General features: G+C 56.7%; 1 protein-coding gene across 9 annotated transcripts in view; it reads right to left on the bottom strand.

Annotated features, from left to right (window-relative positions):
• Window positions 1-25,221, bottom strand: part of BCOR (BCL6 corepressor) — a 44,976-nt gene that overhangs the window by 6,489 nt on the left and 13,266 nt on the right. For 4 of the 9 annotated variants that reach the window (XM_028113408.2, XM_028113407.2, XM_028113410.2 and 1 more), the window contains exons 2-10: window positions 18,089-18,214; window positions 16,664-16,742; window positions 12,897-15,737; window positions 12,144-12,197; window positions 11,478-11,664; window positions 4,980-5,240; window positions 4,257-4,601; window positions 3,280-3,605; window positions 2,666-2,920 (exon numbers count right to left, since the gene is read on the bottom strand). In XM_028113408.2, coding sequence (XP_027969209.2) covers window positions 2,666-2,920; window positions 3,280-3,605; window positions 4,257-4,601; window positions 4,980-5,240; window positions 11,478-11,664; window positions 12,144-12,197; window positions 12,897-15,737; window positions 16,664-16,742; window positions 18,089-18,174 — 4,434 coding nt within the window. In that variant the 5' untranslated portion in view covers window positions 18,175-18,214. Of the gene's footprint in view, window positions 1-2,665; window positions 2,921-3,279; window positions 3,606-4,256; window positions 4,602-4,979; window positions 5,241-11,477; window positions 11,665-12,143; window positions 12,198-12,896; window positions 15,738-16,663; window positions 16,743-18,049; window positions 18,215-25,221 lie in introns of those variants that run through there. The other 5 variants (XM_028113414.2, XM_028113416.2, XM_028113413.2 and 2 more) reach the window with 5 other exon arrangements.

The following is a 25,221-nucleotide window of genomic DNA, read 5'->3' as shown; positions in this document are numbered from 1 at the left end:
AAGGTGGTACTGTTCTCATTCCACGCTTGGGGACACTGAGGTCCAGAGAGGTTAAGCCCCAAGTTCAATAAACATCGAGTCCTAGACCTACAGCTCAAGTCTTCCGGCAGCTGGTCCGCAGGGAAGATTCAGAAGGCCCAAGAGGGCCCCTGTGAGAGGGACCAATCCAGCTGCGATGAGCATCCCGCGAGGCCCAGGCTGTTAGGGTCAAGCGGGCTGGCCAAGTACACCCTCCTCACTGAGGGCGGGGGGCGGGGGGGTGGGGGGGAGGGGCAGTGCCCTCTAGACCCGCCACTGCTGTCAGCCTCAGAGACAGTGGTGAAGAGGCTGGGCACATCTGTCTACCCAACACAGTTCGTGGCTTCTTCTCCACACACTAGAAACGGGAGTGTTTGAAGGGCAGCCCACCCATTTCCAAACAAAATTAAACTGTTTTCGTTGGACAATTCTCTGTTAAGCGGCTATAAGCCGAATGCCATTAACCGCAAAATGTAACCATAAAGGCCATAAACCCGACATTGTTAATTAATTAAATGCCTCATTAACTTTTTTAAAAACATGATTTATTCAATTCATAGAAAATTTAACCATCACCACTAAGTGCACAAGCATGTGGTTGCACACTGGCATTTTAGCCTAAGAAACAGAAGCCTTTTTATCGGGAGGGAAAGCTTCGAGTGTCTCCAGCCACGCAGGTGGTCTATTTAACACAGAGGGTGTTTCTGAACCTTAAGGACCAGATAACCACAACACAAAGCTCGGACAGCCTTTTTATGGACACACAGTATCTCTAGCTAAGCAGAAAATCACAGTGGTAAAGACTAACTTCTGGAAGACCCTCCCATATCGGTTCTTTCGTAAAACATGCCTTTCCGGGGTTAAACAAACTGTCCTTCAACTCTCAAAGATTTAGACTGCCGAATCTAACTGGCCATCATCCCAACGATTTAAAATTCTGCCCAAGGAAATTCTAGAAAATTGGGAGTTAAAAGTCACTAGTTAAATGTTCGGCATCAAAACTGGCAATTATGCAACTTACATACTGAACTTCAGGCGTGAAGGGAACACCCCCCACCCCCATCCCCCCCGCCAAGCTGTCCTGACATAAACATTTCCAAGGCTTCAGGTGCCATCAAAGGCCCGGTACGTAGCTTAAAAATTCACGGATCGAGTAAGTGCTCCTTGGTCCAGGCCTCAGACCCACCGGGTTCTACAAATCCACAAAAACCAAAATGGAAACTTCCTTAAAGGACCAACAAGGGTCTCCTGAGGTCTCCGGTCCCAAATGGATCAATTGTTGGAAATGCCAAGATCAGAGGCCAAGCGGGGAGCCCCACCCTCCTGCTCTCCTGCCTCTCCTCCAGTGTTTGGCGGGAGCCCAGGCCCCTCTTCTCAACCACGACCAATCACGAGCGAAGGAGCGATCGCCAGGCACGCAGGGTCTAGCTCAGCGGCGGGTACAGTATCCGCCCCGTCATCCTAGGTGCTGCAGCTCTCAGCTCACGGGACTGGCTGTCACGTGGATTTCACCTCCCCTAACTAAAAATCATTCGAGAGAGTTCTCTCCAGGCAATCCAGAGATCTCCAGAAGAGGCACGTTGGTACAAGCAATAGCACATTTAACCGACCACCAAAACTACCCCCAAACTAAGAAATCGCTACTGCTCCGAACTTCCTATCCAATCATGCCCAGGGAGGGAGATATTGGCGGGGGGGGGGGGGCTGGCTTGGGGGTCAAGGCGGTCACACCAGGAATGGCTCCCCCACACAGCTGGCCAGGCTGTGGGGGCCAGGACTCCGGGCCAATCCCGCGAGCCCTCAGGCCAGCACAGGCCCTGGCCCGGCAGCCCTCGTCCACACCTCCACACTCAGCCTGCTGAGCCCCCTTTCATTTCCACCATTCAACTCTCAGAGGGATGATGCCAGCATAAAAAATGCCTTTGCCCCGTGGGCTATTACCTCACAATTTCATCTGACAAGTGTGGTGGGGGAGCGGCGCAGGGCAGAGGGGGTAATCTATCTCTCAGAGGGCAACTCCAGTGTGAGCCGGTCTGGGAGAGAAGCAGGGTGGGGGAGGGGGCGGTGAGTCTTTAGGCACAGCAGGAGGCCCTCCTCCCCCGCTCCTCCGCAGCCCTCAGGCTCCCCGCCCCATCATGGCCCAGCCCTCTCAGAAAAAAAGACTCTTCGGGTCTGCCCCCCAACCCCTACCCAGACATCTCCTGCCCGCTCCCAACAGGGGCACCGCTTTGCCCGAGAAACAGCACAAGCAACCCAAAATAGAGCTAATAACTTCTCTCCCCCTTGCTAATCAGAATCCAAAAGGGCTCATTAAAATTCCCCCAGTCGCCAAGCCCTGGGTTATGTCAGATTTTATATCAGAGATAAGTGAGCGAGACTGGAGGATGCCGAAGCGGCCTACCTGCCTGAACACGAAGTGAACATCAGAGAGGCCTTTCTTTTCACATGGCGATTGAACAAGCCAGCAAAGAGCCGGGAGCGAGCGGGGAGCGCGAGTGGGGCGAACACAAACATCCTGCTGGAACACCCGGCCCAGCCCCGGATGAGGAGGGGGGCTGCGCTCCGAGTCCCTGCCCGGACCCCCGCCGGATGGGACGCCTCCACTCCCCCCAGGCCCGAGAAGCCAGGCCCCCCCAAGGCCCCTCACCTCATAGCCGAGCCTGGCGGCCCGCTGCAGGAGGGTCTCGCCCGCGTTCTTATTGACGATGAGTCTCCGAGCTTCTGGAGGCATTGGGCGCGACTGGGTGGTCTCTGGAGGGGAGCTTGAGCGTGGCAGCTGTGAGGACTGGGAAGCCGGCAGCAACTGTTGCAAACGGTCGAAGGGCTTCTGGTCCTGCTTGGCTGGTGACAGATCGTAGTCGGAACTGGGCTCGGGCCGCTTCCGGAACCTCCGGACGGTCACCTATCACAAAACCAGGCGGCGTGCACGGTTAAGCTCGGCTTCCCACACCGGCTTCTCTGGCCCTCCTCCCCGAGTGACAGCCCTGAGCGGAGGAAGGAACTTTTCCCTTTGCTTTTGTTTTGGGGGAGAAGAGGGGGGTGGGGCGAAGGGGGCCTGGGCGTGGGGGGGGGGGGGTAAGGGGTTTCATTCTTACTAGTTTGAAACTTCATCGCCACCCTGGGGATGGGGGGGGGGCGAGAGTGACATCTGGGGGAGGAACGTGGGTAAAGGGAAGCTCTGTCCCCAGCAGCGAAGAGGCTGCAGGCAGACGGGGTGTGCTGTCCCACAGGCCCAGCAGGGAGCAGGGGGGCAAAAGGTACCTTGCCGTCTGTGTTCTCCACATAGTAGTCTCCCGTCAACGACAAGCCCTGCCTGGGCTCCTGAGGGATCAGATGCTTGGTTTTGCACAGTCTCTTCCCGGATGGTTTCTCGCTGCTGTCGGTGTATTTCTGCAGCAGGGAGGCCGCCTGGCAATCCTCTTCTTCGTCTGTGCACAGCACATCTGTCTTCTGGCTTTCTTTAATTTTCTGCTGTTTGGCAGGCGGCCTCGAGGCTGGCGTGCAGCTTGGCTGAGTCTGCTTTTTGCCGCTTGCATTGGTGGATGAAAGGCTCTTCATGGGCGGAGAGCCGGAGAACACAGGCAAGCCTAAATCCGGAGGGGGTGGCGGGCGGGAAGGAGGGAGGGCGAGAAGAAGCGGGCGTTACACAGTTGTAGCCGGTGCGGAAAGAAAAGCCCATTGTTAGCACTGATCACTGGAGCGGCTTCAGTTTTTAAAGATATACCAATTATGTTTCCAAAGCATTAATATTTTAATTATCCCACATTCAAACCGGCAAATAGGTTAACCCACAAAACGCCAAACGGCCCCCAAGTTTCCTCAAAGGACCGGGACACAGGAGGGCAGGAGTCAGCCCTTCCACGACCCCCACCCCCATCCACGGGGTGGGGGTGGGGGGTGGGGCGGGCGTGGGGACTGGGTGCTCAGGACCCGAGCGAGCAGACACAGGCTCAGGCTGGACCCAGGGCGCTGGCCAGCCCCGCGGGGTCGCCCGGGCGTCCCCTTCCTGCCCAGCCCGGGGGCCCCCAGGGTGAGCCGGAGCCAGGAAGACAAGCTCCCTGCTGAGCCCCCTCACTGTACATTCCCCAGGGAAGGGCGGAGGCTGGAAGGACCTCAAAGGAAAGCACCCCCTGCCTGCCACATCCTGGTCCATTTGTCTGGCGCTCCGCTCCTCCCGGGGCCCTTCCCCACGGAAGGTGGGTGACCCGCCCTCCAGGAGTGGGGCAGCCTCTGCATACCTTGTTCATTGTCACTGGATTTGAGGGACTCCTCCGACCAGCTTCGGTTGCCTTTGGCCTCAGCCCTTTTCCTGCCAGGTTTCTCTTCGGGGCTGTTAGTGCCCTGGGCGGTGACCTCAGGCTGAACTGCCTGGGTCACTTCCTTCCTGCCCTGGCGGCCAGCTTTGCTCTCTGCGGCCGACACCTGCTGTTCCCAGCGTTCTCTAAGGTGCAGCAAGTGGCGTTGCTTTTTAGGATGGAGCCCTGTTAATTCAATGCACACCTTCAGGTTGGTCAGCTCACTATAATGTGGGTCTTCTAAGTGGTTAGAGGAACTGTTTGTCATTTCCCTCTCAGGCCAGTCATCTAATGGAGAAATAACTACACATTAATCAAAAAGCCCCCTGGGGGGGGGGAGAACAAATTGTCTTACGCATCGCTAATAGGGGTGGGGGAGGGGAGGGGGAGTGAGTGGTCCCTGCCTCTGCTTGAGCCGGTCACCAAGTCTCTCGGGAGGGGACTTATTCATCTTTGGCCATCTTTGGGCTTGAGCTCCTGCATCTGGCTTTGGGGACAGGGGAGGCGTGAGCGGCTTCTCTGGGGCTCCAGGGCTGGAACGGGGGACCTCCCCTGCTCGGCACGAGGGACTCCCCCTGGGCGTCCCCGCGGCTAGGGTGGGCAGCACAGCTCGGGTCTGGCCACCTCCGGCCGCATGCGCAGGCCGCCGAAGCCGACCGAGCTCACCTTTGGAGACCCGTCTCCGCTTGACCTTCAGCAGAGGGTCCTCCGGCAGCTCTTCCACAGTGGTCTCAGTGTGGTTGCTGTCACCTGAGACTTTGCGCTTTCTGTCCAGCCGGAGGGGGGAGCTGTGCGGCATGTCCACAGCCGCCTGGTCAGCGGGTGGCTCGCTCACGGGCTGCCTGTCCACGAAGTATTTCTCCACAGGAAGATCTTTGTCCTCTGGAGCTTCAAAAGGGTCGTGTTTGTTGCCAGCACTGTATTCGCCTGGGGGGCGGGGGGGGGGAGGGAGACAGTAGTACAAGGAATGAAGGCCCAAAGGTCACTGTGAGAAGAAGGCAGGACCTCTGTGCCCACGGTAATCTGCCACAAACAGACCCTTCTCCGGAAGACCGGGGGCCTCACACGCTGGAAGCACAAGGCTCACCGAGACAGAAGGTCCCAGAGGAAGGGCAGCTGAAGAGCATCAGCAAGTACAGCAGAAAGTGGAGACATCTACGACACTCAACTTTCTCCCTCTACCTTTTTGTAGTTGGGGGCGCGAGGAGAAATCGGACCATGAGGCATCGCCACCACTTCGATGACGCTTAGGTCCCTTCCGGGGCCCTTTCCCACAGGGGGCGGGTGACCCCGTGGCAAGAGCCAACCAAGCCAGGGCTGACCAAGAAATTGCTCGGGAAACATTTGCTGAGGGTGTTACTTCGAAATAAAAGGAAGGCTATGTAATAAAGAGAACAAATAGCTCCTACGTGTCATCTGCGGAAGGGACGGAAGCCGTGTCCCCTTGGGTCAACTGGGAGATAGTGAAGAAAGAGAGCTGGGGCGGGGTGTGTTGGCAGGCGGAGAAGCTGGGGGACCAAGGGCGACGGGAGGAGCCCGGGGAAGCCAAAGGAGAGGCTTCCTGGTGTGCACACGAGGGTCAAGGGCAATTTTGAAGAACTCAACCTGATTACCACGCGTCCCCGTTTCTCACATCCGGGGAGGGGGGACAAAAGCACACGTTAGCCCCCCAACGCCTCGGCGACACCGTGCACACGCACGGGGACACCAGTTATCCCACCCGGCACTCCCTTCATGCCTTCCTTCACACGCAAGCATCCCCAGGACATTCCACACCACCAGGCTCCGTCCCCTACAGTGTCAGGTGTGTCTTGTGCTAGGCGGGCCCTTGTGGAGCTGCCAGCTCCAGGGCTCCCTAAGCCACGTGGGCTCTTCCCGCTATCTAGCATCGACTCGGGACCTTTCCTTAAATCGCCTCAGCTTGACATCACGCGCTGCTGTTTTTCTAGCCTAAGAAATGGCCCAGCGACGGTTCGGGTCACCTTTCTTCCAATACACAAGTAACTCCACAGGCATCCCTGTGACGGTAAGGAGCGGGAGCCGGGTATTTGGATAACTCTGAGCCGAACTGTGCGAGTCCATCTCTAGACGGAGTCAGAAACACACTCTTCATATGCCAAGCCCATTCCTCCTCCGTTGCCCCCCCCACCACCACCACCCTCCCGGCCAGTTCAAATTATCACTCCCGCTCCTGACCAGCATAGCTGGTTCCCTGACCGGCTTTTTCTTGGCGGGGGCATCACCACCATTTAGTGGTGGTCAGGTGTGTGTGTGTGTGTGTGTGTGTGTGTGTGTGTGTGTGTGTGTGTGTGTGTGTGTGTGTGTCAGGGCGGGGGGGGGGGATTTCTCCCTGGCCTTGGCTAGCCTGTGCTCTCAAGGGTGGAAGGACCCAACCATGTGGGTCTTCTGTCACAGCTGCGTCCCGACACAAAGCTCAGGGGCAGCTGGGATGCCCGCCAGCCCGCGGTGGGCCAGGGCAGGCGAAGGGGACAGGCCGTGACTGCCCTGTGACCCTCTTAACTGCTCTGGCAGTAACCGCGCTCCTTTACAATTCGGCCCCCTTCAGCTGTAAAGCGGGACGATTACTGCAAGCTGCCTCCCGGGGGTGGCCCTCATAAACACGAGCCGAGCCCAGCGAAGTTGGAAAGGCTGGGGAAATCACTTCAACGGACGCACAGACGGCAAGGCTGTCAAGACTAGCTTGAACGTTAGCCCCATTGCATGCAATTTTAAGATGTGAGCCCTCCTGGTTAACACCATTTGGCGTCTCTGGTCGGCCTTCCCAGAAAGCCCCGTGGGAGGCACTGGGGATCAGTGTACAAATATTAAGAACCACCATGTGCAATTTTAAAGTTAAGGCAGTGTACGCGTCGTACCCTCCCCCCCTCAGGTAGGAAAGAGGATTCAAAGCAGGTAATTTGAAAGCAGGGGTAACCGGGAGGTGATGGATGCCTTCTAGGGTCACAACCAGGCAGCAGCTTGGGGCCGGCGTGGGGCCCTGGCCATCTCTGCCCACACCCGAGATGTGCCCTGATCCATTTACGCCCCTCTCCACCCCACGATTCCACTTCCACATTTTACACTTTAACTGTGCCTGGGTGGCTCAGTCGTTAAGCGTCTGCCATCGGCTCAGGTCATGATCCCGGGGTCCTGGGATCGAGCCGGGCACCGGGCTCCCTGCTCGGCGGGGAGCCTGCTTCTCCCTCTCCCACTCCCCCTGCTTAGGTTCCTGCTCTCGCTGTCTCTCTCTGTCTCTCTCTGTCAAATAAGTAAATAAAATCTTAACGAAATAAAAAATAAAAAATAAAATAAAGAGGCACGTCTTGCTCCGGGAGAAGGCTTTCCGTTTGTCTTCACCCTGGCTTGCAAACTTCAGACCGCACGCGGTTCATTTCGACCCCGCCTGCCCGGCCTTTCGCTGCGTCCCCTCACTGCACCACAGCGCCCCAACAAGAAGACAAGAGCCCTTCCCTTCGGTCTCCTCATCCGGTAAAAGCTGCCTGAGGGTAGAGGGATACCCCCTCCTCACCCACCAAGACAGGGAGCAGAGAGCCACACAGACGCCCGCCGGTCCCGCTCAGCAGGGGAGGGCGCTCCTGTGCCGGACCTTCCAAATGGTCCCCCTCCTGCCGCGTCCCCAGGGACCCCACGATGTGATGTCTGTGGCTCACTACCAGGAACCCTTCCGCTGCTGAAGTCACGGGTCAATGAAATCGCCTGCCCCCACAACATAGTTGAGCTGCTTTTTTCCCTGTTTTGCAAGAGGATCTTTCCCCACACTAGGTGCCTCCCCATCCTTTCCACAACTCCCGAGCCTCTCAGGGCAAAGATCCCCCAATTCGACTCAGTGAAGGCCTGCCCCAGTCAGAATCTTGAAGAGCACCCACCCTGACTGCCTAAGAGACACACGGCCACTGGCTAAGGGGGAAAGAGACTCCGTGTCACACACCTGACCCAGAGCTCAGTGGTGAAGCTATTCTAGCCACAGCTCACGGGGTTACCCTTGAAAGCAAAGGAGACAGAGAGCTAGATACACAGGGGTCCTAACCACCGGGTCCGCCATGGCTGTTACTTTCAGCCCTTCTACAAAGTGGGAAGGCATGTACTCTTGGTCACTTGATCTAAGCAGATGTGAATGTGGCGGTGTTGTTCGGGGCTTAACACTTGCTCCCTGCAGCGCGGTGCCGTGACTCGCAGTGCCTACATCCCACAATTTATCATGGTCGTGCCATAGTGCCACCTCACAGAAACATCGCCATGGCAACATTTATGCCTCACTAGGGCAGCAAAGCACCTTCCCCCCTGCCGGGGGCCAGCAACCCCCCTGCCCCCTGTGAGCCCTAAACAAGGCGGGAGGGTTCCCCATGATGGAAATTCCCTCCTCTGCACGTAACTATAGCGCCTCTAGCAAAGGCTAACCTTGTGGAAACCCATGCCCTCTACAAAAGGGACACAGGGGACCCTCTGGTTCCAAACTCAACGTAGTTTACAAACATGCAGCTGCTCGGCCAGAGAGAAGTTTCCTGAAGTCCTTTGACTGAGGTTTCTTCCAGATCCTGCCCAGGCACTGCCACGGAGCAGGTTCTGGGTCTGCCCCAGCCAAGTGGCTGCCAAGGGAGACCATCACTCCCGGTTCACGGGGGAAGGGATCGATGTCTCCTTGTCCCTCCCCACCTTCGAAATGCCACTGATGGTTCCTCTCTTGATAAACTTCCAAGTCCGCGAAGGCTCCTAAGGCATTCGCTGGAATTCTAAAATAAAAACTGAATCCGGCCACCCCGACTACCATAAAGAGCAGATGAAAACCCTGACCATTGTGCTTTCGACTTCATTCGCTCTTCTTAGGCCAGCCCCTCCCAATAAGGAGCACCCAGGTCTGGGCAGCCCGAGGCCATGCAGGAAGCACCCATCATCTTAGGAAGCTCCTGGAGTCTGCGGGAGGGGAGGGCTGCCTTGGAAGAGGGAAGGCATCTGGAAGGCATCTTGTACCCTCTTCACAGCCCCTGCCTCTACCCCCACCCCCACCCCAGCTCCCATGTGCTCACAGTTTGGCTCTCGGCCACATGGACCCCTGTGAGGAGAGGGGACCCGAGCCCATGTGGGCTCAAGACACGAGGGCCAGAAGGACAAGACGACCCATTAATTTGCAGCCGAATGGATCCAGCACCTGCTGTCCCCTAGATGAGGAGGTGACAGCCAGGACAACGGTTCCTCTAGGTTACACCTCTTGACCAACCACAAACCACAAGTCCCCAGAAGACTGCAGATGGTGACCCACCTCCTTCGTTGCCCCCGCCTTCAAAAGTGAGCCTCCACCCCCACCTTCCCCAATCCTTCTCCTCCCCTTGGTGATGACCTATGCCTTGCTGGGCCGCGTCCTGGGCGCTCCAGGAAAAGAGCCCCTTGGTCTGAGCCTGGAGGGACTCAGGGAAGGGGAGAAGGGAGGCCTTTCTGAGTCATCTGGGCTCTGCTCTCCATTGACCAGACTGAGTACTCGTCTCTAGGTTCAGCAGGGAAGATGGGGAGGACACAAACTTCCCTGGGAAAAAGGCCAGGCTGAGTGAGATGGACGAACAGCAGCTACATTGGGTCTGGCCATGTTACTGGAAACCCAGACAAAGGGCAAGAAGACTCAAGGCCGGCTAACTTCATGCTCCCTTCCCTCCAGCCTACCTTACCCATTCCCTCTCCTCAGAGAGGCATCTACCCGTTAACTTGGCTTTGCCCACGTCTACCAGGTCTCCCTCAGAGGCTTCCCCAAGAGCTGGCATTATGGGCAAGTCAGAAAAAGGGGGCTGCCCACAGCGAGCGTGAGCAGGGAAGAAGGCGTTCGTTGCTGCTTTACGCAAGAGCGGCTTGGACCCTCCATGTCCCCCTATCAATCCCCCTGAGGTGAAAGACTAAGGAAATCTTTACTCCAGGTGCATCAGAGTCCCCGCCACTGACTAGCAACAAAAACTCCCTTCTTTCAAGACCAAAGTAAAACAAACTGGTCCTGGCGTGGCTTACCCAGAAACCTGGCCACAGGCCCTTGTCTGACCCCAAGGCTGACTGGGGCGGGGGACATGGAGGGAGGAGCGGTCTGTGTCCTAGGCAGCGAGAAGCACCCTCTCCGGGACCACAAATTCTCCCAAACTCCATCAAGCGCCAATGAACACCAAACCCATGACGTCCAATAGCACAGAGCTCACAAATGCACCTCCCATCCCTGCCTGTCCTTGTGTCAGGAGGATTCTGCACCCACTGTCTCCTTGACATCCAGCCAGACGCCCAAATTCACCATCACCAGTGAGGTTTCCAAGGTCTAGAGTGGCTTCGGGCCCCCGAACGTGCACATTTAAGAAACGCATAAAAAGACCTTCTCCGCTTGCTACCCACACACCGTTATCGACCAGGATGTCTCGCGAGCGAATCCCACAGTCCACACCACAGTGGGGGACCAGCTGCTGGGCCCGGAGAGTGACCTGAGAAAAGCACTAGCTTTCTCTCCATTTTGCCTCCCCAACAGAATACAAACCCCTGTCTGGTGCGAAGAACCCCCTCTCGTTTATACCACGCCCCTGGATGGTGCTGTCAACATCTAACCACGACCAACAAACCCGCCACCGAAAACAATGTTCTCATCTCTAGGGTGCCGTCATCAGCCTCCGTGCCATTTTAACAAAACCTCTGCCTTTGGAGGGAGAATATGAGTACTCTCCGTTCCACGGGAGACTGTCACTGTGGTGGGTGGGCAGGTGCCTCTGGCTGGAAGTATCATTCCACTGGTACCAAAAAAGAAGGGAAGGGCAGGGCAGGGCAGGGCAGGGCACCCTATGTGGACCCGCTACAAAACAGAACACAGTGCACATGGCCACATTTCTGTCTCCTGCTGCCATTCTCCCGCTTAAATCATATCAGACCATTACTAACTACCGGACGTGTGTTCCTCTGGAAAAGGAGAGGTGTCCCAGAAAATCATCTTTCACGGCTGCCTCATCCCTGGATGCCACCACGTTCGAACGGACGCTTGGCCCTCCACCCCTTGGCTGGCGAGAGCGGCCTGTTTCTCTGGGCAGCCCACTGGCTAGGGCCACAGCGGTGAACCGCTTCCCGCCGCCTCCCCGAGCTCTGGGAGCGGCGGCCCCCCTGCCCACCACACATAAGCTGCTTGGGTTTACTTACATCTCTCATTGTCATTCTGGTCGGCAATGGCCTCTTCCAGGACGACCGACTTTGGCTTTTTGTCCTGATTTCCTTTCAACCTGTCCCAGTCGGCGGGGCTGAATTTGCACACCTCGGAGTCTTTGGCTGTTGGGTGGCCACCTTCTCTCTCTTTCATCTCCAGCTCTGAGAAGCGCATCATTGCACGCTAGAAAGAGAACGGAGACGGGAAAAAAAAAAAAACACAACACCTTACCATAAAAGCTATTTCATTTGCCTTACCTTAAAGGAAAGTAGTTTCAAAGAAAAGTTTGCCCAAAACCAACCACAATATATGATACAACTGAGATATTTTAAAACGTAAGAGATAAAAATGTAAGAGTAGCTATACGTAAGTAATCACACAGTCTTTACTCGTGAAGCCATATGTATATAAATATATATGTGCTGTGTATGTATGACCATACATACACCATGGCACAGAGACATTCTCTTTTGAAGGTAAGTAAAAACAAAACAAAAACACAACGCAAAGAAAACAAAACAAAAACACAACAGAAAAGAAAACAAAATGCACAATGAATAAAGACGACCATGGCCCACAAACTTCCCTTCGTATATTTGGAAATGAAATTTAACTCAAAAGGTTTATGTAAGATTCTAGTAATAAAAATTTGAAGAACTGACCTCACAGTAAGCAGCGGGTAGACATAAAATACTGTCCTCTTGTAATCCTTCCATCTATGTAATTAAAATGGGCACTCAATGGATCATTTAGATAACTTCATCCATTTTTATAAGCATAAACCAATTTTTTTCTTAACATTGCAACACAATTTGGCTTTATTTATCTTTTAATTAAAAGTAAAATATCTTAAGGAAATTCCTATACAACATCTATCATTCACTAGCAAGTTAAATACATAACTCTATCCCTTTAAGCGAGCTCTCTCTCTCTCTCTCTTTTTTCTCTTTTGGTGGAAAAAAAAATTGCACGAATCCCACAGACATGCGGCTGCTACACACCTCCACCAAGTATCACATAAGGCATTCTAAGCGGCACTGCTAGGCATTATTCGTTAACGTACAGTAATGGCAGAGAAATCAAAAGCAACTGATAGGTAAACGTCATGCAGTCTTTAGCTATCCTTCGCCATCATTAATACCTCTCTTAGCAGCGTCTGCGTTGAGTTCTCTTAGTATCTACAGAATAACGGCAAGTATCCAGACACATGAACCTCCTAGGTGCTACCACTCACGTCCCCTTACTGGACACATGTCAATATATTTACGGTGACCATAAGCTTCATTAACCAAATCTGCCCGGCGCCCTGCCCTACCATACTCCCCCAATCCTCTTTCCACATTAACAAAACAGAACTGACAACTGGTAAAGTCACTGAAACTCGGGGGGTGGGGTGGGGCGGGGGGGCGGCTCACCTGCAAGGCGCGCTGCTCCCGGCTGAGCTGGCTGGAATCTGCGTACAGTTCGGTAGTGACACATTTGAATCGGTCACCCACGTAACCAGCGGAATTCGCGATTCTCTTGGCCAGCTTCGATGGCTTCGGTTTGAGAACTTTGCCATCAGTGGATTCCGCCTCATCGGCTCCATCTTTGGTATAGGTGGGGGTGACATCCACACTCGGTGGGGCACTGCCCACACAAAACGGTTTGGGATCCTCTTGGGTTTTACCAAAAGTTACAGCCGGGCCATCGCTCCCCAGAGTTGGTTCCAGGAAGGGAGTCGAGACTGGCAGCCCCAGGTTCTCCTTGTTGGTTCCGGCCGGAACGTTCTCCTTGCTTAAGCTGAAGACCGACTGGCCCGGGGCCTGTTTGAAAGCATAAGCTTCGTGGAAATCACTGATGCGCCCCAACTCCTCTCTCAGGGCGACGAAATCGCGGTGCGGCTGCAGGACTGGGTCAGCCGGGGGCTTTGTGGGCTCGGCGCTCGGGCCCACGCTCTCGGCCACGAAGCCCGGCTTGGCCGCGTTCGCGTCTGCTTTAGCATCTGGCTCCTCCCGGAGCAGGTCAACATACACAAGCTTGTCGCTCTTGACGACAGTTTTCCCTTGATTCCAGCTGGGGCTGGGCTTTAGGTTCTTGTCGGAGGGGACTTCTGAGTGTAGCTTGGTGCTGCTGGCCTCCAGCATCTCGGAAAACCGGTTCCGGAGGGTTGGGTCCTCGTAGCGTCTCTCGTGGGAGCGGGACCTCCTCTCGGGTTTCTCCTCCTTAGTGATCTCTATGGGCGTGTGAGGTATCAACATGGGATGCACCATGCCCAACCCCAGCGCGTCTTGGTAGGTCACAAACTCCGGCCGGCCCGTGGGCAGCCCGTAGGGCAGTCCGGGCTTTGGGGCAAGGTGCCCAGGGAAGAGACTGCCGTTGGGCAGCAACACGGGGTGAGGGTAGACCGGTCCCTTGCCATGTAAGGAGAGGGGACTTATAGCGATGCCCTCGGGCGCCGGGTAAGGGAGGTAACTCCTGGGGTAGGGAATTGGTGGGGACCTAAACGCCTCGTTTGGAGACAGAAAGATGGAGCTTGGCGGGAGGCCGTTCTCGTTTGCTTTGAAGCTCGGCTCCGGGTTGCTGGCTTTGGCGCCCTTGCTGCTGGTGCTGCCGCCGTGCTTGGCAGGAGTGGCCGGGGGCTGGCCCACGTGCTGAATGACGGATGGCGTGGTGTCCATGGAGCTCCTGCTGGTCTTGCAGCCATCCGCGTTGGCATTGGGGGCCGGCGATGCGGAGGCCGGGCGGCCCGCGCTCGAGCCCGAGCCCGAGACGTTCGTGACCACGGCGTCCGTGCCGCCCATGCGGGGACACGATGAACTCCGCGGCTGCGGGATCGCCCAGTCCAAGGCCTTGTTTTTCAGCGGCAGGCTTTTGCCATTGTTCTCTTCGTTGGGGCTCGGCCCGGGCACCACCCAGGACGAGGGAGCTGTGCTAATGATTTCAGATCTATAGATAGCACAGCCGTTTCCGGGAGGAGATAGTGTTTCTTTCGGAATCTCACTTCCAGAGAGCACTAGGCCGCTGCCGGCTCTGCTGTGAACCAGGACCGTGGGAGCCATCTTTTTCATGTGGTCGGCTTTGGACGCGTCCACGTCCACCACTTTCGCAGACAAGTCCAGCGGCTTATCGGTGACGTCTTTGGTGACTGTCTGCTTCTCCAACAGAGGAGGGGAGCCCCCGTCTTTTCTGTCTTGGCCCGCCGCCTTCCGGGCGTGCCCGGGAACCGGCGGGGCGCTCTCGGCCCCTTCCGGGCCCTTAGGGTACTTGCCGTTGGAGAGCCTGGCCGAGGGGAACTCACTGCTGACCGTCAGGTATGGCTTCGACAGGGTGACGGAGGGCGAGGTGGAGATCCTGGCGTAGTGCTTGTGAAATTCGGAGTAGGTGTCCGCGGCGGGCTGGGAGGGAAGGTGGACCCGGGGCGAAGGCCGAGGCGATGGGGGCAGCAGGAGAGCCGTGTCGCCGGGCAGGCCACTGGTGACCGCCTTGGCGGAGGGCACCCTCGGCTGTTTACTGTTCTGGATGTGGGGATAGGCGTGGGAGTCGACGGGGTTCCCGGGACTGACACCCATCTTCCAGGGCAGGCTTTTGTCAGCGCAGTGGACCAGAGGTGGGATGGCCGGGGAGGCCGAAGGTGTCGAGAGCCTCATGGGCGAAGCCAGGGACGACGGGATGTGGGGACTGACGTAGTGAGGCGGCGGCAGGTAGAGAAAGCGCTCCCCGTTGGTGCACACTGGAGAGTACAGCGGCTGGGCCAAGCTGTAGGACTGCTGAGGTAGCAAGGCCTTGTACATGTTCAGTGAATACTTATTTGGCGAGTCGAGGAAAGGGTAGATGGCTGGCGTGGCGCCCTCCATGTAAGGATTGACCCAGGGCAGCCGCAGATAACTAGCACCATTGATGTTGAGAGGGCTCTGTTTGTCGCCGGCAGGCCTGTCCAAGCCCAGTGTTTCTGCTGTGGGTACAGCACTTTTTTGTATTCCGGATGGTGTTTTGTAGATAGCACTGAAGCCATTTGGGGCTTTTCCAGAGACAGTGGAAGCCTCCACCGTCTCGGGGGTGTTCGGTTTGAACTGCATTTCTGGATTTCTCTCGGACGAGAACCCAAGACCACCTAGGGTGCTCGTGGCAGCCTCCCGACCTTTCTCCGAGCCCAGTCCACACAAGCTAGAATAGACGAGGTTGCCAGGGACGCGCAGCCCTTCCCGGATCAGGCCAGTGCGGTCCATGCTCAGCGCGGCCAGGCCATCGATCCGATGGGCCGTAGTGGCATCGACCTTTGCAGAAGAAGAACATGGGTGTTACTCGCGGCGCTTCCTCAAAGTGGCAGGGCCCGTCCCGAGGAGAAACCGCCAACTAGTTCAATGTGACATCACCCTCAACATCTGAGCAGAAACGGTTAAAAAGAGAGGCTCCACAGGGTCCCCCGTCCCCTGCCCACTTATCCAAAAGCCTTTGCTGTCTGCCTTCTCACCTCGGTTCAACTAGTATCCTGCAAGCCTGTAAAAGGTTGATCCCTTCAGACCTGGGGCCCATACATTAAATTCAGCCATCTATTAACTCTGGAAAATTCACCTTCTCAGCAAAAATTCTCTGCCGCAACAGAGAGGACACCAGCTCCCCTGCTCTCAGCACCACGTGGCCTCATGGGGTACCGACCTGAACCTCCCAGGCCCTTTAGGTTGGGGGGCGGGGTGGTGCTCACTGGGTGGGTGGGTTGGTTGGTTTTTCCCAGAGGTAGGGGAGCATGCTTATTTAATATAACAAGAAACAATCTTTGGTAGGACGGCAGGGCAGGAGGACTTTAGTGGTCTCATTTCTAAATCAATAAAGAAGGCCATGGGTCAAACTGTGGCTGCGTCTTTTGACTTCCTCTCCCTGCTGTCTGTGTTTCATATTTTACTGGAAAAGGAAACCCTAAAGGTCTACTTGGAGGCTGGAAATTTATCCAGCTCCAGGGAGCACGGAGGTGGCGCGTGGCTTATCAAAGAAAAGGAGGCACCGGTCGCTACGGGACTCGGACATAAATGGCCAACGTGTCAAAAGCAGCGCGGGGGCCAAGCAGAGTTCGGGTGAGGGCCAGGTCCTGCAGAACAAGCATCCCGCTCAGCCCCACCCCCAAAAGCCCCTTTGGTGGCATGCAAATTAATGCACGATGGATTACAGACCACTGATGTTCAGACAGAAGCCATGAGTCTCTTACCACGTTGTGGTTCAAGGGATTTTCTTCCCTCAGTTCCAGTCTGGCCTTTGAAGCGTCACCATCACTTACAGGAATTTTCCTATTTAAAAAGGACACACCAAACTTCGTGAACGCATTCCCCACTTAATCCATCTTTCACAGATCACCCCAGAACAAACCAGTTTCTAATAACTCCCATTTCTCAAACCGCCCTCACCGAACCGTTCCTCCCCAAACGGCCCCGACTGAAAGCTGTCCCCAAGCGGTGCTTCAGCTGGGCTGGGAGAAAACAGAGGAAAGGCAGGGCACCACGGGGACGGGAAATCCCAGATTGGGCCCCAAGCTGGCCGACGCAGGAACGAAGATCCTGCGCCGTTTGTTTTCTCTAGAGAGGCCAAGGAGGCCAATCTGAGCTCTGCCGTCCTAGCAGGCCCTCTGAAAGCTCTATGTGAGGACAGACATCAGGGAGGACGATGGCCAAAGGCCGAAGCGGAGACACAAGGCTGGCGTCTCGGCGCCGGCCGCACCAGTCACTTCCGTGCTCCTCACGAGGGCAGGCTTTCAAAACTTTTCCCCAAACAAAGTTAGGTCCCGTGTTCTACAAAACTGGTTTCCATGGTGATAATGAAGCCATATTTGAGTGCTTTTATCAGAATGACGGGGGACACACACACACACACACGATACAAAGGTCCGCTGCTCCAGGCTGCAGAGCGAGCCGCACATCTGTGCCGGGCTGCCGCGGCCGCCCTGGGACTCGTTATCAGACCGCACCGATAGAGAAAGCGCTTGGTGCCAACTTCCAAATCCCCAGGATCAGGTCGCTGACAAGTGGCAGCGGATACCCCGAAGAGCCGCTTCCATCATCTACTGCTCAGCTGCCGCTACCCCACGCTCCAAAATTACTGATTAGGGGGCCCGGCGGGGCTGTCGGGCGACTGAAACCGGGAGCCGATGGCCTCGCCGAAGAGGCCGCAGAGGACAGCGAGAAACCCGGGGCTTAAATGAAGTAAGGGGTGGCCGTCTCCCCATTTATTACTGAGCAAACTATTTGTTTTAAAAGCACATCGAATGCCGATCCACCTGGGCCCACACTCCTGACATTTAGAGTTAAAGCAGCATATAGACTGGGATTAATTCTCCTTCATAAATATGAAATAATAAATTAAGGACGAAAGTGCACCGAAAGGCCGCTTTAGGGGCTAATCTTTTAAAGGGCGGCAATGCTTCGCTGAGCCGGGTTGCCTGTTAAAACTGTAAATCAAGGGCCGCCAGCTAGGCGGGAGATCGTTCTCCCCCACCCCTTTTGGGCCCACTGTGGCTGTGAGAAGGTGAGGGGGGCTTCAGCAGGGGCTCTGCTCCGGAGCATGCGGGGCGGGGGTGGGGAGCGGGGGGGGCGGCACCCACCCTTCGCTCCCCAGGCCTCAGCCAGACAGGCACATTCACCTGTCTTCGTTGATCCCACACATGCGGACCCTCTCGCTGTTCATCCAGCTGTGAACGTTCCCATACAGGGGGGTTGCTGAAAGCATGTCGTCTTCTTGGATGGCAGCTTTTCTTCAAGCGTCTAGTCTGTTTAAATAAAAAAAAAAAAAAAAAAAATCCCAGGAGGTTGAATAAAGAGCCAAACAGGGAATCAGAGAGGCCCTCTTTCTAGGCAATGCATACAGAATGCAGAGTCCGGAAGGCAGGTTGTGCTCCATGTTCTACAGATGTCCGGGAGTGAGGGAACACACCTGACCTGAAGGGTACAGGGGCGGCCCGCAACTTCCCAGCGGGCGGGGGGGGGGGGGGGGGAGGTCAAAGGGCCACACGCCACACCATCCGCCGTCCGAAGTAACCGCACACATCATCACCACCACCCCCGGCCACCCCTGCCTGCCCTCTCCTTTCTCAGCCTTTGGGGAACACATGTGGCAGCATACGGTGCTGCAATCTAGGGGAGCCACACGCTGATTCTTTTGGGGTCTAAGAGGACCAGGGCTGGTGGAAGGCACAAGAGTCCGGTGTGGCAACCCAAACTACCAGGTGTCCCCGGGGCTGTGGTGTGGGCTACTTAACAGATGGAGGGTTACAAAGAGTCGGTGGGCTGGTGAGCCACCCCACCCAGCCCGTGATCAGATGAGGCGCCGAACCCCGGGTGGTTTGGTCTGGGAGCTGCAGAGGGAGGCGGTTAAGTAATTCCATGACGCCTGCTCGCTGGGGACAAGAAATCATTAGTGAGTGCAGAAGTCTTAGCAGCCCAGGCTGCTGGGCTCCGAGCCACTGGCACGCTGGGAGCGGGCAAAAGCCACCCATTTTCCACCTACGGGGAGGGGGAGGCTGCCCCGGGCAGAGGAGGGGAGAGCACCTCTCCCCGCCCTTCCTTACCTTCTCTGCCCACCACCCCCACCCACATCACATTCTAGTTTGCTGCATGAGTGAAGGGTCAGGACAAGCTGCATTTTATTAACAGGATTATCACGGCGCGTGATTTATCCTCGTGCAGGATTTTAATTGCTCTTTGGAGGTTGAGCCGTTTCTTTTGACTGCGCTTCAGCCCATATCCTGCTGTTAAATGCTGGGTTAATAAGTAGGGGAGCCTTTAATGCCTGGGACCGATGGCCCTGGGCAATTCCCTGCGCACAAACACGTTGTCATGTCCCTGGGCCAGGCCGGGCTGGGCTCTCTTTACACGGGACCCAAGGCAGAGTGCGAAATCAGTGGTGTGCAGATCGTCGGGGGAACTTTTCTTTCTCCTCCCTCACACACCCACCCACACAGTTTCCGAAAGCCCAAATGTTCCCTAAGTCGACACATTTCCTTTGTTAGCAGGGAAAAATATGCAAATGCTTGCTTTTACACTTGAGCACAAGGAGCAGACTGCCAGGTCGGTGGGGTTGGAGGCACCAGGTCCAGGGACTCTTTCTGGGAGTAACTGAGGGTGGGGGTGGGGGAGCACCTGAATCCAAAAGCCAGGCTGGTCTATCCTTCCGCAGTTCTTTGTCCTAACTAGGCCTTTTGTCCACCAGTGTCCCTGTCGGCCCCTATACATAGAACACCGTCTGTTAATCAAGAGCCACACACACAGACACGCGGCGCGGAGTTAGAGCCCAACAATGAAGCTGGAGGAGGAGGAGGAGGCAGAAATCTGCAGTTGCAGCAGGCCTGGTGCGATTCCCAGGGAGCGCCTCCTCCAGGAAGCGCCTCCTTCTCTTTCCAATGGGCTAGCCATGGTGCCCCGCAAAGACCACTTGGGGTCTTGAAGAAGGTTCCATGGGGGCTCATGGGCTTCTCTTCTTCCAAACCTACGAATTGAGTTGGGCGGGGGGGGGGGGGGGGGGGGAGGGGAGGCCACCACTAGGGCAGGGACAACCACAAGGCACATTCAAGGGACTGTCCCCTCCCTAACCCCTGCCGCCCCTTCTAACAAAGGGAAGACATTCTGGGTGGCCTGATGTGGAAGGTGGGGCAACATTCCTTGGTGCAGGCGACCTGGTCATCAGCTGCGGCAGTGGGACCTGGGACCCACCACACCAGGCCATCCCGCGCTGCACGCCATGAGGAAATGCAGAAATCACACCGGGAGCAAAAAGGGTCAATCAAACCCCTAAGAAAAGGACGTGGGAAGGAAAAGGTGTGTGTAGGTGTGTGTGTGTGTGTGCGCGCGCGCGCGCGCGCCCACCTCTGAGACTTCAAGCTTCTGCTGTCCCCAAAGTGGCCTCCCCTTCAACAAGCTGCCACCTCCCCACCTCCTTTAGTAGCGGCCTTGTGACAAGGACCTGTGAGCACCTAAGAAACAGGAAGGGTGTGGTCTCCATCATCCTACTTTGCCCCCGCCCAGCCCCTGCAAAAAGGGCTTTTCTTGAGAAGGGGCAGCCTGGACTTGGAGGAAAGGGCAATGTGATGGAGGGTATCTGGGAGCACTGGGTGCTTTCAAAGCTCTCCCCACCCCACCCCCACCTCTCCAGGGCCCCTCCTGTGGACTTTTCAACATTAATGCCACACACTTAGATGACACCCAGCATCAGAATGAGGTGGCTTGGCATGCGCGGGGGTCAGATGGAGTGTTGGGGAGATGGCAGAGGGAGGAGGCTGTACACGAAAAAACAAGGGAGGAGGTACATTGTTGGATCCTGCTGACTACTCTCTCTCTCTCTCTCTCTCTCTCTCTCTCTCTCTCTCACACACACACACACACACACACACACACAATCTTTAGCTGCCCCATGAACTTTTTGTGAACTGTTTAAAAGTGGAGGTCTGTTGAACAAACAGCGGCGCCACCGCCAGCCATAATTTCATTGCAACAAGCTAAAGACTTTTAACTCTTCAGGTTCCTGGCCAAAGATGGGAGCTGAGCGGGAAGGGCCAGTGAGCCATGGCCTTGCCTGTCAGGAGGCCCTTCTCCAGGGTGACAGCCTGCTTGGGAGGAGGCCGGATGCCCGGCAGGAACCCCCAGCAGGAACATCCTGGGCGGTGGCAGAGGCCAGGAGGCCCCGAGGACCTGCCCCCCCCCCCCCGCCCGCCCCGGGATGTGGAGCTAAGGGGACACTGGGGTGAGAAACACAAAGAGACTGAGAGGCGGAGATACAGCGATGTTCATCCCACTCTACTTCTAGAAGGGGCTGTCGAAATAGTGGGGTCTTTTTTTTTTTTTTTTTAAACTCTAAGAGAAAGTGCTTCAAAACTGACTTCGCTGACCCTGGGGCCACGGTGGAGAGGACAAATAATGTGATTTAGATGACAAACAGAGCAGGCACTTTGCCACTATGAGAGGCTTGTTTGCCCTTACTTCTCCGCGTGCACCAGCCTCCCCTCCCCGCCCCACTCTTCCACATGTAGGCTAGAAGTGCCAAGATGTGTGAAGTCACTCAAGAAAAGCACTTTACAAGCACCAACCTGTTTCCATGTGAGCTGCTAAGCTACATCCTGGCTACGGGGTTTTAACCCTTTTTCCAGTAGTGGAGAGAAGGGGGCCAAGGAGGCAAGGACAGGGATGGAGAGGGAAGGGGAAGGTGGCCGAGAGAAGAGGTCAGACGGGGAGACTGAGGAGTGTCTGGTTTCTAAAGAACAGACCAGGAATTGGAACGGTTGCCTGCTGGAACACCCAGCTCTGGGGAGAGACCTGGCTTACAAAATGCACCACCACCACCCCGGCCCCCAGAGTGGACTCTGGCTCTCGGACTGGCAGTAACTGAAAGCATAAGAGAACTTGGGTCTCCCTCAACAGACGTGGGCAGTTATCTGCTCTGGAAGCCAAGGGTTATGCTTAGAGTTCTAGGCTTGGCTTGGACACCAGCGAAAGGGCCTGACTGGCAGATAGAGGTCAGAGGGACCAAAATTAGGAGCTGTCATCCCTGAGAAGAGGCACGGCCAAGGGCGCCTGGGTGGCTCAGTTGGTTAAGCAACTGCCTTCGGCTCAGGTCATGATCCCGGAGTCCCGGGATCGAGTCCCACATCGGGCTCCCTGCTCTGCGGGGAGTCTGCTTCTCCCTTTGACCCTCCCCCCTCTCATGCTCTCTCTCTCTCTCTCTCTCTCTCTCTCTCTCTCGCATTCTCGCTCTCAAATAAATAAATAAAATCTTAAAAAAAAAAAAAAGAGGCACGGCCAATCCTCTGACAGGACAGGAGGGGCACACAGGCCCCCGAGCAGCACCGGCCACCACCATTCCACGAGGACACCATTGTGCACTGAGGCAAAGGAGAGAGCTGTTTTGTTTTGTTTTTTTTTTTAAAGGCGATCTACCCTGGCCGACAACAAACAGCAGGTTGAGAAGGGAAGCCGCAGTGACTGAGAGGCTGGGATGAGCCAGGGGAGGGGAGGCAGCACCAGACCACACTTGGCACCCCTCCTTTCTCTCCACTGGGCTCCTCCTGGCACCAGGCCACTTTTACTGCCTCTGCCCTTGACGTGGTGCTCAGTTCAAGTCTGCACATCACACTTGTCAAGTTCACCGACAAAGTGGAAAGCACCGCCGTCGAACCATCCCAACTCCCACGTGCCACGCAAGCACGAATGGTGACCCTTCCTAGGCTCTCTCTGACCTGGCGCCCCTTGTGCCATCAGGCGGTTACCCAGTCAGCGGCCAAGAAGGCCTGGGCAGGTGTGGGGGCGGGGGAAGCTTCTGGCTCAGAAGGCTGAGCTGGCATCGGGGAGACCAGACCGTCTGCGTGCAGGGCGTGCTGGGGAAGGGGCCTCCCTCGCCGCAGAGCTGGCGTGAACATGGTCACCACCACAGCCTCCCAGCTCCCACCCTCATCCACAGCGTGTCTCCGGGCAGGTGGCCGAACCTCTTCAACCTTGGTCCCCTCATCTGTAAATATTTGGCACCGTGTTTTCCAGAGGATTAAACTGCACTACGGACTTGAGTTTTGCCTGGCGATAGCTAGTACCTGCCACGCTGAACCCCATTAAACAGCATCTGACTCCACCAAGCATGTTGTGTGACAACCCCAGGTCGCCGCATAGCTTCTGTGTGGCAGTGGGAAGGCTGAGGCAGGGACACGGGGGGGGGGGGGACAGGCCAGGGAGGGGTGACCTTCAGCAGAGCTGCGCGGATTTCATCAAAGCCCAAGCGAAGCCGGTGGGAGCCCTTCCCGGGGCTGCCCCAAGAGCAGACTGAGTGGCACAGCAGCACTTCTCTCCGGTATCAAGAAAGGGAGGGGTGAAGAAGTTCCTATTTTAGGATGGGGGGAAGGGGGGATGTGTGGGGGTAGAAGATGGGAGGAAAACGCTCTCCCGGATGTGCACGGTTGGGGGCGGGTCCTCCTGGGCTGCTTTCCCCCGGGGGGTGTAGCTGCAGGACGCACGGCGAGGGGGACCCCAAGACTGCCCCCCCCCCGCGTCCCGACGGGACATGGCCACAGGCTTCCAGGGGTGTGGCTGAGGTTGGTGGCTGGCTCCGTCTACCAGCCCTCCAAGGGTGTTGGCGGCGGGGGGGGGGGGGTTTGGGAGGAGTGATCCAGCCTGCCCAGGCGCTGTCTCTTGGCACACTCCAAGCCGGGGCCATTGCCTCCGGAGGCGTCCCCACCCACGCCCCAAGTTTTGCATTAGTAACAGACTGAGCTGCGGGGCAGGAGGGGAGAGGGAGTGAGGAGGATGGGAAACTCGCTAGGCCCTGACCTTTTGAGCAACCAGAACCTTCCCTGCCTCCTCCCAGGGCGCCTGGGTCAGAGCAGAGAGCCACTCGGGTCGGTCGGGGGGTGAACTTGGCCCTCGGCGGCCGCGGTGAGGGCGAGCAGGGGAAGGGCGCCCCCTCCCCCGCCTCAGCCCCGAGCGCGATCGGTCGGCAACAAAGGGATTTTCTCTCCCACCACACACACCCGTGCCGCTCGGGGCTGGCCCGCCCCTCCTCGCGGCTCCCCCACACCGAGGTCCCCGCGCCGGGCCGCGCCACGGCACACGCCCACACCCTCGCGACGCGCCCCCGCCCGGCCTTCCAGGAACTCCGGCTCTCTCCGGGAGGCGGCCCGACCGCCCTCCCTCCGCAATCCCTAGTCTCCCGACCCCAGGTAACCCCTCGGGCCCTGCGGCCCGCGCGCTCCTCTGGGGTTCCCCCCTTCCCGAGCCCCCGCCGCTGAATCTCTGACAAAAAGGAACTTTGGATGCGCACACGCAGACCCCCTCCTGGCCATCATCCTGGGATCCTTTCCGAGTAGACTGGAGTGTTATTCTCCATAGACGTGCGCCCCCCTCCCCCCCCCCGCCCGCAGCAAGCCAAGTGCAGCCAACTGTGAAGTGGGGAAAGATTCAGAGAGGGGAGGCCCCTGCAAGGATGCACCGGGAGAGTGGCTGCCAAACCGGGGGTGGGTCTCTGCCATGCACCACCACCCCAACCCGGGGTCCTCTGTTGGACCAACATGGGACACTTCCCCTTCTCCCCTGACACCGATGCAAGCCACCGCCTCAGGGTTTTGTTCCTTTCACTTTCTTTCACGGTGGTGCCACACACCACCACGTGGGCGAGAGAGGGCCCATTTGGAAGCTGGTGTCCCTCAACAGGAGGCAGCCCAGGACAGGAAAACCTAGGTGGAATGCAATTAATCACCCTTACTACCCCCCCGCCCCCCAAAAAACCCACACCCCCTTGAGGCTAATCCCGACAGAACTGGGTTGCCACTTGGGAGTCTGCACAGCCTTGGGGGCAAATCCAGAATAAACCATCCATATCACAACTCCAGAGGGGGTGTCCATGCACTGCGATCTCCACCAGGATTTTGTAGGAATAAAACGCACTTCATGACCCCCCACCCCACCCCCTGCAATGGAACAAGCTATACCGTAAGGCCATTAACATCAGCTATCGGGAGTACACGGGAGGCACAAAGGAACTTTTTATGCATAAAAGATGCCTAACACACGGGGTCCTGTGATCTGCACCCAGGTTCCTTGGCTGATTGTGTGCTGCCTGGGAGTTCTGGGAGAGCTGGGGGTGAGGGTCAGAGGAGGAGAGGGGCTCCCACTTTCTTGACGAGGAACAAAAGAAACCCCGTGTCTGCTACTCAATCTTGGAACTCGGAACACCCCAAACAAAGCTGCGGAACAACTACGGTATAGATGGGGGCCCGTGAATTTTTGTAGCTGTTCAGAGCTTAAT

The sequence above is a fragment of the Eumetopias jubatus genome, unplaced genomic scaffold, assembly GCF_037043125.1.
Source record: "Eumetopias jubatus isolate StellerSeaLion01/CBP00866 unplaced genomic scaffold, mEumJub1_p1.0 scaffold_11, whole genome shotgun sequence".
Classification (NCBI taxonomy): Eukaryota; Metazoa; Chordata; class Mammalia; order Carnivora; family Otariidae; genus Eumetopias; species Eumetopias jubatus.
The sequence above is the reverse complement of the archived record's forward strand: the minus strand, read 5'-3'. Positions and strand labels throughout refer to the sequence as shown.